This window comes from Lepeophtheirus salmonis, chromosome 11, assembly GCF_016086655.4.
Source record: "Lepeophtheirus salmonis chromosome 11, UVic_Lsal_1.4, whole genome shotgun sequence".
NCBI lineage: Eukaryota > Metazoa > Arthropoda > Copepoda > Siphonostomatoida > Caligidae > Lepeophtheirus > Lepeophtheirus salmonis.
In genome coordinates this window covers 10,920,071-10,935,749 of record NC_052141.2, presented here as the reverse complement: position 1 = coordinate 10,935,749, position 15,679 = coordinate 10,920,071, and the positions used below count along the sequence as shown (strand labels likewise).

The 15,679-nt window shown below is 31.3% G+C and overlaps 1 protein-coding gene across 6 annotated transcripts in view; it reads left to right on the top strand.

Moving 5' to 3' along the window:
- The window catches only part of LOC121125947 (band 7 protein AGAP004871), a 333,305-nt gene that overhangs the window by 200,092 nt on the left and 117,534 nt on the right, over positions 1-15,679 (top strand). For 2 of the 6 annotated variants that reach the window (XM_040721215.2, XM_040721217.2), the window contains exon 1: positions 3,968-4,156. The exons of 3 other annotated variants lie outside the window; for them this stretch is intronic. Coding sequence is in view for 1 of the 3 variants with exons in the window: in XM_071891633.1 (XP_071747734.1) it covers positions 4,153-4,156 (4 nt within the window). In the remaining 2 variants the exon portion in view is untranslated. Of the gene's footprint in view, positions 1-3,964; positions 4,157-15,679 lie in introns of those variants that run through there. One more of the 6 variants, XM_071891633.1, reaches the window with a different exon arrangement.

The following is a 15,679-nucleotide window of genomic DNA, read 5'->3' as shown; positions in this document are numbered from 1 at the left end:
GGTACAAAATTTTATTCCTCCATAAATTGCTACCGAGAGATCATGATGAACAAGCCTGAGTACAGTCATGTAATCCTGAGGCTGTCTGGGGAAATTGAACATTTTTGGTCTAAATTGATAATGAGGGTTTTTTTAAATCAAAAGTTTATGTGAATATGCCCCAAACGATTCAACATCTTAAAAACAACATTCCTCACGAAATTGGAGACATTCAGTCTAAGATATTGCAGGATGCCTTAAAAAGATCTGAAAGTTCCATAGCGAATTGCAGTAACCATTTATCTAATATCATTTTCCAATCATTAAGAAAAAAAATGTAACAACCAAATAAACTTTTGATAAAAACCAAACTTACTTATCTTTTCTTGGAACAAAGCTATAGGTAATCAAAATGGTAGCAGGACTTTTGCCCCACACGTTAAGTTTAAAAAAAATAAAAAAAGCCTGTTGAGGTTTCCATAGTGAAAAGTCGCATTCTAAGACATATTTTATCTACCTCCACCGCTTTGCATCACTGCCATGGAACTATATCAACTTGAACTATACGTAAATTTTATCTACATTGTAAATTATTGGCTTTCCATTAAAACAATTAAAACTTTTAGAGGGAACAAGTAAATTGGTCAATACTCCAAGGTACTTCTAATCTGGTGAAAAACAGTTTCATTGTTTCAATCCGCAATGACATTGATGCAAACCCATGGAGGAAGACAACAATACCGAGACGGTTAGAAAGAGTAAGGAAGATTTTTAATTTTCACAAGGTCAACCAAAATTCGGGTAAAGTTATACACTTTTCTGATACAAAAATAATTACGATTGATGCCACTTTGAAGAAGTAGAACATCCAGACAATGGTTTCAGAAGAAAAAATCCAATCTGGATTATGATCTTGGGCGTTGTGGGATCTGCCTTCCTATTTTTGTAGAGAAAAAGGAACATTTTAATGAGGGTACTTGCATTGCACCTCTGAATAACAAAAGTTGTACCTTCAGCAGATAAAATTTCGGGGACATACTTGTTTTCACTCAAAACGCGTCACCATTTTATTGCGCTTCTAAGACCTTAGTCTTTCCAATAGACAACTTTTCAAACTTTTGGGTCCTGAACATGTAGCCACACACTTTGAGGCAGGTTTGGAGGAGAGGGTGTGTTCTATTCCTCACTAGATTGTTTAGTCTCTAGTGCAATTGTCGAGGAACATGGGTAAATTACCCCAAATCGAGTATTGTTATTAAAGTGTGTTCCTAGTATTAAATGAAACAAAAAATAAATATCACGCCGTTAGTTTTGGGATAAATTATTTTGGGAACAATTTCTTTTATGGTAACCCTAAAAAAAAGTGACCCAGACCCTGCTCTAGAATCTTCCATCAAGAAGGAGTGGACCAAGTTCGAGTCTGACTAAATAGTAAAGGTCTGCAAGGGAGTTAGGCCTTATATTGAGGCAAATATTAGAGCTGAGGGCTCTCCTATTGAAATAAGTTTGCTGAGTAGTATGTTTGTTAAATATATTTCCTCACAAAACCTATTGTTTAAATTTTACCCTTGAAAAATTGGAAATAAAGAAATATGTACTACTAGATTAGATACTGTACTTTTTTTTTTAGAGAAAGACAGAACCAAGAATGATTAAGATTCTCAATCATACCATCAATGCAAATAAGAACTTAGACTTATAACTCCCAAGTAAGAAACCAAGATTGTTGCTCTATGTCTTTTTATGATCACAAACACATGTGATTACCTTATACTTTGATTATTCTTATTTAACAATTAAATAATACTGATTGTAGCTTTGGAAAATAAAGAATCAGTGCTACTCATCAAATGGAAAAACCCGCTTTCACTTTCCGGGACATGTTGTATACAATTCTACTATGAAGTGCAATTCCATACTCAACTCTGTGTTTTGGGATGTTATTCATCTCCTTGACTAAAAGCTAGTTGTCAAATTTGTCAGAAAGAAAATCTTTTTTGTCAATTAGTTTTTGTAGCTGTCACAGTGTCAGAATTCTAAAAAAAAATTGATCATACCGGCTGTGACATTGATAGCTTGATATTTTAAATCTGGAGTTTTAACAAGTTTCATCTCGAAAACCAGTGACACCAAATTAACTAAACTTTGTACGGATTATGAAATATGTGATGTCGTTTCTACTCACCAATCTACCCTAAATTGAAATTAATACTGGTATTAATGCACCTTGGATGCTTTGACTTGAGGCTATAATATAATAGATGATCATGGAGTTCCAATAATCATCAACAGAAGCTTTAAGAGTTTCACGATTTGGTGCCATTGTCTAGCAGGCCCTGTCCTCCACATTTTGCCCTGAAGGAGATGTGGAGAGAGATGGCATCTGGCGAGTATGGTGGCAAAATTGTTTCCCGCTATAATAGAGTGTTGGTTTCCAAAAAGGGCAATTTTACCTTTGCTGTGTGCACCGAGCTATCATCTTGTTGAAGCTTGTCTTGATGCCAATACCGTCATTAGTGGCCTTCTCGATGTTGTAAATTATCTGGCTGGTTGCATAAGTCATTGTTAGATCTCTGTTGGTGTGTGTTCAGATCGAAGTAGAACTGGAATCTAAATTATTTTGTCTTTTTTTCGATTGATTGTCTTAATATTTTTGGATTAGGGTGTCAAAATGTACAGTATGCCCACTGATGGGAGGAATTATCCAGTCCTACCATGTGTTCTTCTTATTCATCTCGTTTATAAATTTCCAGACTTTGACTGCACGCCCGGTATACAGTGTGTCCCCAAATGCAGCCCACTTTTTTATATAATTTCTTCAAGACCTATCACGGTGAAAAGAGATTCTACAACAAAACTATATATATATATGTATAAAATAAGATCATTGTCTCTATCATTCATGTTTTGTATAGATTCCAGCATTTTTACTTACGTAGGCTTCAACAACAGAAGAACGTGCAAGTAGGGGTCATGCTCTCAGGAGACATGTTGTTTCCCTGGAGTTCATCAGATGTTTTTAGATACTTTACATTTGGTTCTTGGATTTTAACGATCTTGTTCTCCAAATAGACTTACAGGAATAGTTCGGGGGGCTTATGGTTGAGCCTTGACGTCAGTCAAAAGTCAATTGATCAGAATTTCTGGATCTCAACTTCCTCTTCAGATAGCTTTAGATGGTGTTACATTTGTGATAGGGGACCCCCGATCCACTCCACCTTCCCAGTTGTCGAAATGAAATTCATGGGCTCTCCTAAACATTGGTTTTGACATTTTGCACCAACATTTCAGAACGAACAGGTACGGATCCTCCTACTCTTGCTTAAAATTTGGTATTTCCTCCAGTGTATTGCAGCAGGTATTGTACCAAAAAGTTATTCTCTATTGCAGGGATGTACAACCTGTAGTCTGTGAGACGCATTGCTATTTGTTTAATCTTTGAGTGTAGTCCTCAACTCCTTCTTCCTTCAAGTATTATTATTATTATTTTGCAAAAAATGGTCACAATATCATTAAAACAGGTCAACAGTGCAGGAGTGATTGCAGGATACATTTGGGTGTTTTGGTTTTTGGATTTTTTAAAAAAGAGATCAAAATATATTAAGTGGAAATCCATCCCATTATAAGAAAAAAATTGGACATACCACTCGACCCATTGCTATATAATTTTTATGTGTCCAAAAACGTATATTTTTTTAATTCAAATTTTGACTCTTTCAAAAAATATCACTATATAATTTTATTAAATTGTTTTTTTTAATTCAGATATGTTAAAAATATTGGCAACGCCTTTGCGTTCAATATTTCTTTGAAATTAAAAAATTCTTTCGTTAAATTCCCTTTCAAAAGTAAAGGGGGAAAAAGAGGGAGAAAAACTACGAAAGGAAAATAAAGGAGGGGGAAATGAGCGCACGCACGGAGAAATAAAAACGCACTCGTCTATTATTTCCCCCTTACCCCCTCTTCCTCGGGCCTTAAAAAATATACAATAGTCGATCGTCTTAAGAAACAAGGTACACATCTATTATCACTGTGTAAAAAAATAATATAAAGTTATTTTTTACATCACATCATCCCTCGTGTATACGGTGTATAAAAAGTTTTACGTATAAGAAAAATATGTGAAAAAGGATTTGACAAATTTAGGATTGTATTTCATCTTTGCAGTAAATCATGGGTATGTGATCAATTATTATTTTTTAATTCTTTTGTTTTTATCCTTCCCCTATTTTTAATTAAGAATAAATAAATTAATAATTGTACGTAACTCTCAACTAATCGAGGTATGAAAGAATTTTGCGACATTTTCACAAATTATATTTAGATATTTTATGACCTACATAATACATATAATGATAAATAGTACGTCAACATTAAAATAGTCTTTAAAAAATAATGTAAAGGAAATATATACTCCCAATGTTGCCTAATATTGGACATATTATTCAAATTACTAGGTAAGTTAGGATAGGCAATAATTCAACTTATGGTTGACACCTCTTTTTTAATTAGACACTATTATTGCCCCAGATATGTTCTATTCCTTCATAATTCTTTAATTATGAGCATCAATATTTTATATTTTAAGTGCAATTGAATTAAAACACACAAATACATGATAAGAATAATTTATAAACAGAAATTAATAATAATTGTCCAAGAATAGTAATTTGGTATAAATTTTGCAAATTACCGGGATGAGTACATATATTACAGGATTTAAGCAATAATTCAGGACCTCTTTGGTATATAAGTGACTTACATTTGCCCTGATACCTCCCAATTTTTCTTTTTGATATTATAACTTTCAATTTTTACCTACTTTAAGGACAAGGTATGAATAATTGATTAAGATAAATTGACAAATATTCGTCGAAGAATAAAAATGTAGTGTACCAATATATAAAACATTCTTCAACACAAATCAAGAAAAGAAGACCATCCCAATAATTTAATTATTTCTTCATACACAGGCTAAAATTCTCTTGACATATTTGAATCAATTTTAGTCTAATGATTCAAATTACTGGGATAAATAAATTTGAATATAGATTAAAACCATGATTTGATTTTGTTTCATATTAATATTTTGTCCAAAAATACTAATTTGGTTCGTCAACACATATGCAATTTTGAACAAAAATAAAAAAAAACCCTAATAATAGTTTTACTCTGTAAAATCCCAATATTTCCATGACATTATTCAGTCAATTAAAGGCATATTATTCAAATTACTGGGATAAGTAAAAATACCCAATAATTTTTTATGTATCATTTTGAAAATGTATTTGATTTTCTATCCCCAATATAAAAGTCTTTTAATAATAGACTTTCTTACTTTATCATTTTTTATTGTGACAATCAATTTTGGCTTCTTAGAGTGAAATTTACTGCACGCCCAAAGGGTTGTTAAGAAGATTGTTCAATGAAATAGACAATAATATGACGAAGATAGTCAAATGTAAGCCACAGATAATTTGGAGAAATGTTTTAGATTTATTTTTTGTTGACGGGTCACATTTGTGGTATGTCAACATAAAACAAATAGGAGCAAACATGAAAAAAGGAAGAAAATCCAAATTTATATTTTGAAAACATACAGTCCAAATCTGAGGATCGAAATAGTTTCGATACTTTTTTTGATTCAAAAGACTTATATAAGCCCATATTGCTATTTTCAAATAAAATAGAACAGTTTCTAATTTTTTTATTGTGGCAGTCAATGTTACTTATTTTGAGTTCAATTTGGACTACACTTAAATGGATCAATAAGAATAATTTGTCAACAGAGTTCACAATAATTATTTGTATAAAAATATATGAAAATGTAATGTTCTATACTTAATTTTGAAAAATAAATAAAAAAATTCTAGCTTGCTTTTGCGTTGATAGGCCATATTTTTGGCGTGTCAACATAAAAACTATTTTGAATTATAATTAATTAAAGGAGAAATCCTAGTATATTATGGTTTTACTTCATACTCGTATTTATGGTACATACACTCCAAAATTTCAGTGACATTTTCGGTCAATTTCATAATGGCTTATTGTTTAAATTTCTGGGATTTCAATAATTATTCGTGACAGATTATAAATCTTGAACAAAAATGAAAAATTGGAAAAAATCCAATTAAATAGTTTTCCATACTATCTACATACAACTCGATAATTCATAGACATCTTTGAGTCAATTCTCGGCTACCTATTTAAATTTCTGGCAGGAATAAAGATATTTTATTGTAATTTTAAGTATAATTTAGTATCAGTTTATTTGATCAAATAAACTGATATTGGTACCATAAATACTTCAAATAAATTGCAACATAAAATTTCTAAAACAATGTTATAAAATAAAACCAAATTCGGACGTTTATCTTTTGAAGAGGAAGACACCATTCTCGATGTTGAATTCTGAAAAGGAAATTTTTGAAATAGAGCTGGGTTTTGCGTGTAAATTTTCTTGCAAGCCTACTCAATAAGTAATTTTTCCTCAATCCATTAAAAGATCCGCAGTGGACTTTTGTGTAAGGCTCTTTCCTGACTGAACAATTAACTTTCGCTCTCATTATCCCTCCCAAGAGCTATCAATTGAATCCTTAAAAAAAACTGCCAAAGTTCTTATATAAATTTCTTAATCTTTTATTGTGACTATCAATTTTACCTATTTTTAAAAGGAATTTGTGACCCAAAAATATAAGAATGATTCATTAATAATTTAGTATTAATTAGAAGTTGACGATAATTTGTTGAACAATTGAATTATAATCTGCAATCATTTTTGAGAAAAATCCTTATAGTGTGCCTTTCTACTCATAGGCCACATATTATAATTACTGTTCCTGTGATGGTCCAATTCGGATACTTTAAGTGGAATTTAAAGGGTTAAAATGAATAATTTGTTATATAAATGGATGATAATTTCATAGACACATTTGAGTCAATTGAAGTATTTGTAGTTAAATTTTTGGTACAGCTTAAGTATAGTTTTAACTATAGTTTAGAACCATCCATTAATTAAAGAGCCTGATATTGGCTCCGATATGTCCCCTGTCAAATTATAAAATATATCAGTTTATCATTTTTTTTTATAATGGAGGTCATTTTTGCTTACTTTAGTGCAATTTATAGGACACCCAAAGGGTTAATAAGCATAATTTGTTGACACAAATTAACGACAAATGTAATCCATACTCAATTTCGAGAAAAATCACTTTTGTTTGTTTTCATGTTGACGGACCACAATTTATTTTTCTCTAACTAGTAGCTCTATAAAAAAATAGAAAATTAAACTTTTGAATAAATTTAACATCTTTTTTATTAAAACATCAATTTGGATAATTTTATCTTTTTCTTTTTTTTTCTTCTAAAAAAAAAAAAAAAAAAAAGAAGAAATAAACTTCAAACATACGACTCTTATTAATATGTATTTTATATTTTAGGGAGTTGAGAATTTTCCAAGTTTTATATATATTTATTTTACTATTACAATGAAGTTCTTTATAGTGTGCTTTCACGTGACGACAAAAAATTGTTCATGTCGGCCATTTTAGTGGACTTAACAATCAAGTTATATAGCATTGAGATACTTTTTTGCTCAATATTGAGTAGAATTGTGAGCACTTGACCATGTTACAATAGGACAAAAAGACTAATTTGATCCCTATATGGCCCAGTTTTGTGATGTTTTTGAACATCATGGATCGATTTTTTGGGTAGAGTATCAGCCAAAGGGGAAACGTAGAATTATGAATTCATCAATCCACTTTACCACTTCTTTATTGCCCTGTTCCCCTTTTGCCTATTTCAATTTATGTTGGATACACTCTGCCTTTAATCATTTTCATGTGTCATTGGCCTAGTTAGAGCGAAATTGCTGTTGATCTCTAACCATTTCCTCTCACAACAATTTAGGTTCCTTGCTCCTAAGAAATAAAAATTTATCAGCAAAAAGAAAGTGGTGAGAGAAAAAAAGAAAAGAGTTAGAACTTTATGAAAATACTATTCACAGTTATTTAGATGGATATTTCGTACAAATCATTCGGATGTATTGATCCGCATCAACCAGTCCTTTCCATTTCCTAGGAATTCCCTTTTTTCTATTTCGATATCGGAAATCCAATCCATACGCCTTCTGATCCTCTTTTTTACTTCATGCTCGAGAGATTTAACTCTTTGTAACTCATTCAGTATATCTCATCTCCTTTAATAGAAGGTTTGTTCATTGTGTGGATGCTCCTTTACTTCAAGGAGAAGAAGGTTTGAAGTGACTCCGTCTTTGGAATGAATAGAGGAAAATATCATTTAATACTATGGGTTTCTCCATTATCTGATCCTTTATTCTCTCTGAATTAATCTGTTTCAACCCATTACGTAATCTATTACGGAAAAATCAACTGCTTTTTGCTCCAAGATTTCTCGTTTTAAATGTTACGTCTTCCAATCAGGAAAATATAAAATAGGAAAGTGCACGCATTTTTATGAAATACGAAGATGTTCCGAAAAGTTTCTGACCTCAACATGAAGATGACAGCACTTGTAACTACAAGCTAGTCACATCTATATAGCATCTGTCGATAGTTACTCAACAAAGTTTCAGCCATTTAAAATGGACAATATCGAGGTTCTACTTCTCAGTAAATATATATTTTTGAAATTGTCATCTTCAAATAGATTCAAACAATAGCAGACATATCAAGGCATGTACATTTGATGCGTCTAAGTCAATCCAAGTCTGAGCCTAAAACAAAGGGTTTTTGGTAATAAACTATTTTGCAAAGAAAAACGCAGAGTACTATTTGGACAGGCTTCAAAGATGGGAACATCTCTGGGAGAAGTGTTCTGAGTTACATAGATAAAAATCAATTATAAACGGAATCAATAATATATTTTTCTCAAATTATCCTATTTTTCACGTCTCCAATCGTTCTAGAAAAAATGAATTCTACTAATTTACACATTTCATATTGCTTTTTTTGTACTGATTTAATTATATTAACAGTGTTTATGAGTGGTACTAAGTAGTATTCAATGCAGGTTTAAGTCTTTTTTGATTCACCAAGTTATTGATTGGAGTTTTATTACAATGTGTAGGAAATGTATCCATTTTATAAAGAAGAAATATCAACATTGAGCCCGCAAAATAACGTCTCTTTCAATTATGATGCAATTTATGACATGTAGGAAACGCCTTTAAGAGTGTTTGTATTTTTGATTGATATTTAAAGAACAATGCTCATCAGATCAGCTACAATCAGTTGTGACAATAGAGGAAGGAGAAAAGGATATAAACAATGAAATTGGCTAAACAAAGTGGGTCTGTCTGTGTGTCAGATGGGAACTCATTTTTAACTTTGAGCTCATATAAAAAAAAGAAAATGTATGCACATTTTATTCAGCTGATTCTTTGCCATTCAACTCGTGTCCTTGATTATACCCTGAAGGAGATCCCCTAGATTATGGAATCTGGTCCTATTTAAAAAATAGAGCCTGTGCCAACCCTCATTCGTCTATCAACGTTCTTAAAGCTGCTATAGAGAAGAAACTGGGGTTCATGACAGACAACTATGTTTTGAGGGTCTGCAGTGGCTTCAGGGACAAAATTGAGGCCATGGTTGAGCAAAAGGTGTAAATATTTTGAAATGAATGTTGATGATCTAAATCATTAATTCCATTAAAAATATTATTTTACAACAATCCCTCCCGTTTCTACAATACATTGGATTGGATAAGTTCTTTTCAACGATTCGCCTATGCACGTTGTACATTCCTATGCTTGAGAGTCGGGGTTTGAGAACTTGTTTTCAGAGTGTTGGATTACCCATTATCAATTTTTCAAATAATGCTTTTAGACCATAATCTCGTACCTATATGATTTACAGATGTCGGACAACAATGTTTGCAATGTTTCAAATTTAGTCAAAATTGTATCTGCAAAATATTCTTAATAGTAGGGTAAACATCAGTTTCAATCCAAAAGCTTCAAACCTGGAACGACTATTTACCACCAACGGAAGAGAAATAACAGATAGCTAAGGATAATAGTATAATTTACCCTTCTTCTATTAATAAATCAAAAAGTGATCAAATCTATATTTACTTTGTAATACGAGTCTGCGTTGAGTTCAGGGGCAAAATTGAGGGCATAGTGATAAATGAAATGTGTAAACAATTAATTGCATGAATAAAGATTTTCCCTACCACCATCCCTGTAATCTCTAGCGAGGATTTTTTTTTCTGCGATTCATTTACGCAGGGCGTAAATAATTGTATTACAGTGTTAATTATTTTTGGGCTAAGCACTCCCCCCCCCCCATAATGAAAGCTAGCTATGCTCCTGTTGTAATATATGTAAAAAGTATATTTCCATATGGTCACCTTTTATCTAATTACTTTATTATGTACTTTTAAAAAAAATATAATATAAAATTTAGCAGATGATAACATCACAAAAAATAATAATACAACAACTTTTGATGAAATTAAAAGTTTGTTTGTTTGCCAAACAAAAATATATAATACATATTAAAAAAAAAAAAAATTATGAAATTAATTTATTTTAGAATGAGAGTTAAATTACATTCTAAGGAAGGAAAATAGATTTAATTGTGATTTCAACCATTGCATTTAGTATGTAGCATCTGATGATGACGAATAGTTCCTTTGTGTTTTAGAACAGCTGGATATACTTTAAAAATGAAAATCTATGTCAGGGAAATGAATAAATCATAACTCAAAGACATTGAATTCCTTCAGTTACAAAAAATCAATATCTTTATTTTTTTCTAAGATAATTTTTGGCTGGTCAACACAAAAGCAAATTAGAATGATTTATCTCAAAGTCTGGATTACATTCGTAACTTCTATAAACAAAGATTATTATTATTAGCCCTTTCGCATTGCTACAAATATCACATCCTAAGGTATCAATATTTTATAAGTAGAAAGGGGTCATATTTGGCCCAAAATCAGTTTTTTAAATTAAAAAAAGGTTCTAAAATATAGGTAAAACTCTTGGTTATCTTAACTTACCCCACAAATTGGGTTTCAAGACTCATAAGTCTGCCACAAATAGCACTACTTAAACTAATCAAAATTGATGGTGTCATTAGAAGAAGCTGCAGTTGATAAAGTCACAAGACAAATTGTTCCACTTCTCCCTGATCATTTCTTCAGGGCATCGACATTTGAGTGAGAAGTCTTGTTCGTCTGCCCATTCAAGACACACCAAAAATCAAAGTGCAGGGGGTTCATGTCGCGTGAGGACGAAGGGTAGAATTCCATGTGACAAATGGCAGTAATGTTTCCCTCTAGAAATGCCACAATTTCTTGCCCGTGTGTGACGGGACCCCCTTCTTCGGTAAACACATAGTCGTCCCTTGGGAACGTGCTTTACATCAATGGCAAGTATGGTACTTGAGGACCTTGTAGTAGACGTATGTGTTTACTTTCTCACTGGCCTTGAAGAAGTAGGAAAGTATTTTCCTTCGTTGCTCGCCACGGCGCCGAGGACCCTAACCTTAGCTGGTTGTTTAGTCTTGAATGCTCCCTCGGCCTGAGCTCTTGATTTAGCCAAGAAGACAACATTTATCCTGTTCAGAACAGTGTTCACTATAACGTTTTTCTTGTCGGAGATTGACTTGAGTGCAAAGGAGACTCCCTACCATTTGGCTGGTTGCTCGGACATTTTTAATCACACACACACACACAAAAAACCCCAAAAAAACGAACATCAAATTGTAGCTTTTTGTCAACTTTTTCGAATGACACTTTTTTGAATTGAGGCTAGACAGCCTCCAAGATTGACTCTAATTTTTGGTACCTCACGCTATATAGATATCCCTTAAATATTTTACTGTATGTACATAAACATGGAACAAACACATAATTAAGATGATCTCCTTTTTTTGATATTTGTTCAAAATTATTTTTATGTTGATGTACCTCATACGGGAATAATATTTGCATAAATTTTCAAGCTTTAAAATAGATCTTTATTTACCATCTTGTATTATCCTCCCTCCTTCCCCATACACTACACGTTCTAACCATCATCCTCCATTTATGGTCATTTAATATAATTAAAGAGAAGGGGAAGTAATCATTTAAGGATTAAATGCCTATAATTCCATACATAATAAATCAAGTAAAATTCAGGGGGATGTTTTTTTTCTTCAAGGATTCTTTTTCTTTCATTTTGCTGTATATATTTGTGGTGTCAACATGAAAGAAGACTAGGTTAAAAAATAATAAGTTCAGAAAAAAAGGATTTTTCTTCTTCTTGTGGCAATATCACTTCATAAAAAAGAATCATAATACTTTTTATATGCCCATTATGCACCCTTATATCAGAAAAACAAAACTGTCCCAGTATGACACAATCATAATCATTTCTTTAGGGGATGTCAGCATTGTTTTTTTTACTCAGAATATTAAAATTTCTTCACCTTGCAAAGTTTCAGTATCTAGCACAATTAATAGAATGTATATTCAAAATATAAGCCCCTTGACACTGCAATATCATGCCCAAGATCTCAGTACTATTTTTGCTTTTTGATCCTTCTTTGGATTCCAAGCACCCAGAGGAAGAATAGAGGTATTTTGCCCGTAGTGTCTTAGACTAGATATTTTCTCATACTTTTCGAAGAAGGCCAGCAGGATATTGATTCTTTTAAGAAGCTGTGACTCTGAATTATCTTCTACTTTTAAGGTGACATCATCTGTAAAAGTATGGATGAGATGCATTTTGACATTAAAATAAACACTTTTATTTTGTGAGACTAAATATCCAAAATCTATAATATAAAAAAAAACCAATAATTTTATATATATTAAGGAAAATAATGAACTATTTGCAGTTAAAATGTAACTAACAAATAAAAGGACTTCTATTCTACTCGCTCTAAAAAAAAGAAGTTAACCCTCTGAAGCATTGATTAGGGAACAGGGGTAAATATCACCAAACGGGTTGATTTTTTTTTGTTTTTTGGGTAATAAGAGTACTATATCCTAGTGTGAAATGAAAAAAAAACCAACATGTCTTGACAAGGGCGTTTGCACGGGTTTGGCTGGAGGGGTTGTACCCCTCCCCCCCTTAAAGGTATTTTTGCTTTCCTCTTGAATTTTTTTTTGGAATAGATGAAATTTTGTACGTGAGATTAGGGGTAAATATTAATTTTATCTGAATAGCTATAGATTTTTGAAGTTTTTTTCAAAAAAAGGTATTATTTAAAAAAAAAAATTCAAAAATTTGACTTTTATATTTTTTCCCAAAAATTTTAGTTTATTTCTATAGCTGTGAATTTTTAAATATTTTTTTGAAATAAATTAAAATTTTATTTATTTATTAAATTAAATAATAGAAATTTTCGGAAAATATGATTTTTATCATATTTTTTTTTAAATATATAAATTTTATATATGTGATTCTAAAAAAATTAATTTTTATGAACAGTCGTGAATTTTTTGAATTTTTTTATTTATAGTAATGAATTTTCAATTTAATTTTCCTTTGGACTAGTTTTGCACAAATACATTTTCCTACAAATTATTTTGGGATAACGCAAAATAAATACCCTACCTCTGCAATAATTATTTGTTTGATATTATACGAGACCTAAATATGTATTTAAAATATTTTAATTCACTTTTATACAATTTTGTTTCCATAATGTAGACCAAGGGTCACCAAACTTTTTTTACTGCGGGCCTGTTAACTCAAAGAATGACAAGTGCAGGCAGCATAATCATTCTTTTTGTAACTTATAAAAGTGACAGATTTATCTTCAGCAAAATTTCATGTGAAGAAATTTCTTTGAGTTTCTCAGAGCATAACATTTCAAGTAACTTTTAATATGTTGATTGATGTTTTGTTTCATAGTGGGGCTGTAGATGCTAGTCTTTCAAAACTGGGATACTTTTGCCACATATTAAGAAACTAGTTTTCTGGTCCTTTGTTTTCACAAGGAAATCCTCACACTTCCTTGAAAACAAGAAACTCGTTCCCCTTTTTTTTATTAGGTATAATAGAGGATGAAGAAAACGGATCCGTCAAAGAAAGAACGTGAAAGATGTGTAATCGTGGGATATCCAAATAAAGATAGAAAAAATGAATGGTTCTCCTGCTGGGCTAAATTAACAATCAATAGATATTTCTTGAAATGTATTTTTTAGAAGATACGCATAAAATATACAACAATACCAAATTTAAGGTACAAAGCAATCATGAGTTTTTAGCATTCTAAAAAAAAATATTTGAATTTACATTTTATATAGCAAATTCATTTAAATTCGGCTGGCTGGATAGACTAACGTCGAAGGCCTGATATTTAATTAAATTATACTAATTTTTTCGTCTATAATTATTGATAAATATTCTACATAGGATCCTTACATTTTTTATAGGCCATTATGAGTGTTGTGTTAGCTTTTACTTATTCGGTCTAGTCCATTTTTAGAATTGATCTTATCAGTTTTTATTACTGTAACGCCTTGGGCCACTCTCAATGCTTGAGACCGGTTCTAAGCTGTCGGCACTTACCCTCAGTGACGTCACGAGGGATCGATTTATCTTTTAAGGAGCAACAAGGAGACTGGACTCACTGTAAATTAGTTTAGTGTCTTACTGACAAGCTGCATGTTGCAAAATTATTTGTGACGTATCCATAAAAAAGTACGATAGGATTAACAAGAGAAACTATGCTCCTAGCTATTTTAACCTCATAATAAAAGATATTTTGATTTTTTACAGGCCATTATGGGCCCTTGCATTTTTTTTTGGTATCATATTATTATACTTGAGCTTATTCATAATGCTTTAAAATGTAAGGCTTAAGAAGTTGTTGTATTTTATAATTCAAGCCAATCTATTTCTAGATTTAAATAGTATATATATTGCACTTTGGTCATACGTAATAAGACGATTAAAAAATGAGGTTTTTTGCAACGATTCCAAAAAATGATGATAAATTTAAAGAGTAGAACTTAATCGATTACTTGAGCTTACTGATCGATTTTTACGAAAACATATGCAGGACTTGTTACCAAAGTTACATTTTAATATATTTTTTTTTCAACAAAATTGAGGTAAAAATACAGTTATTTTTATATTGTACTTTTGACTTCATTTACGGAGTTATCACACTTCAGAATATTCAAGAATTAAATGACATAAGGTAACATATGTAATATTTATTACTATAAAACCATTAAATGGTTGTTTTCGGAAGCAAAAAGGATAAAATTGTGCCCCAAAATTTCAATGTATACATCAACAAATTGTTACGGTCTAAAGAATTCAAACATGAAACAATATAGGTTCGAATAGAAATAATGATTTTTATTTCTCTGCTATACATTTTCCTCCAACATAATGAATTATCCATATTGGAAACGACTCAGGGATTGACAAAAGAGTATAATTCCGTTAGTATTACAACAGAAAAAATAACATATGTGTTTAATAGTAATGCATATTGCATATTTTGAGAATAAAGTCAAAGGGAACATCAATTCAAGCCCAACAATAAATAGTAACGACGTTTAAAACTCTTTTATTTATTAATAAAGGCAAAATATCCATGAGGTAAAATGTTGTATGTTAAAATGCGGCATGGAAGAATAGTTTGAGGCAAAAGTACGGAGCATAGAAGAGGAGAGGCTAAAGCGGATTCTAGACTCAGTAAGGACTCCTTCATGGCAAATG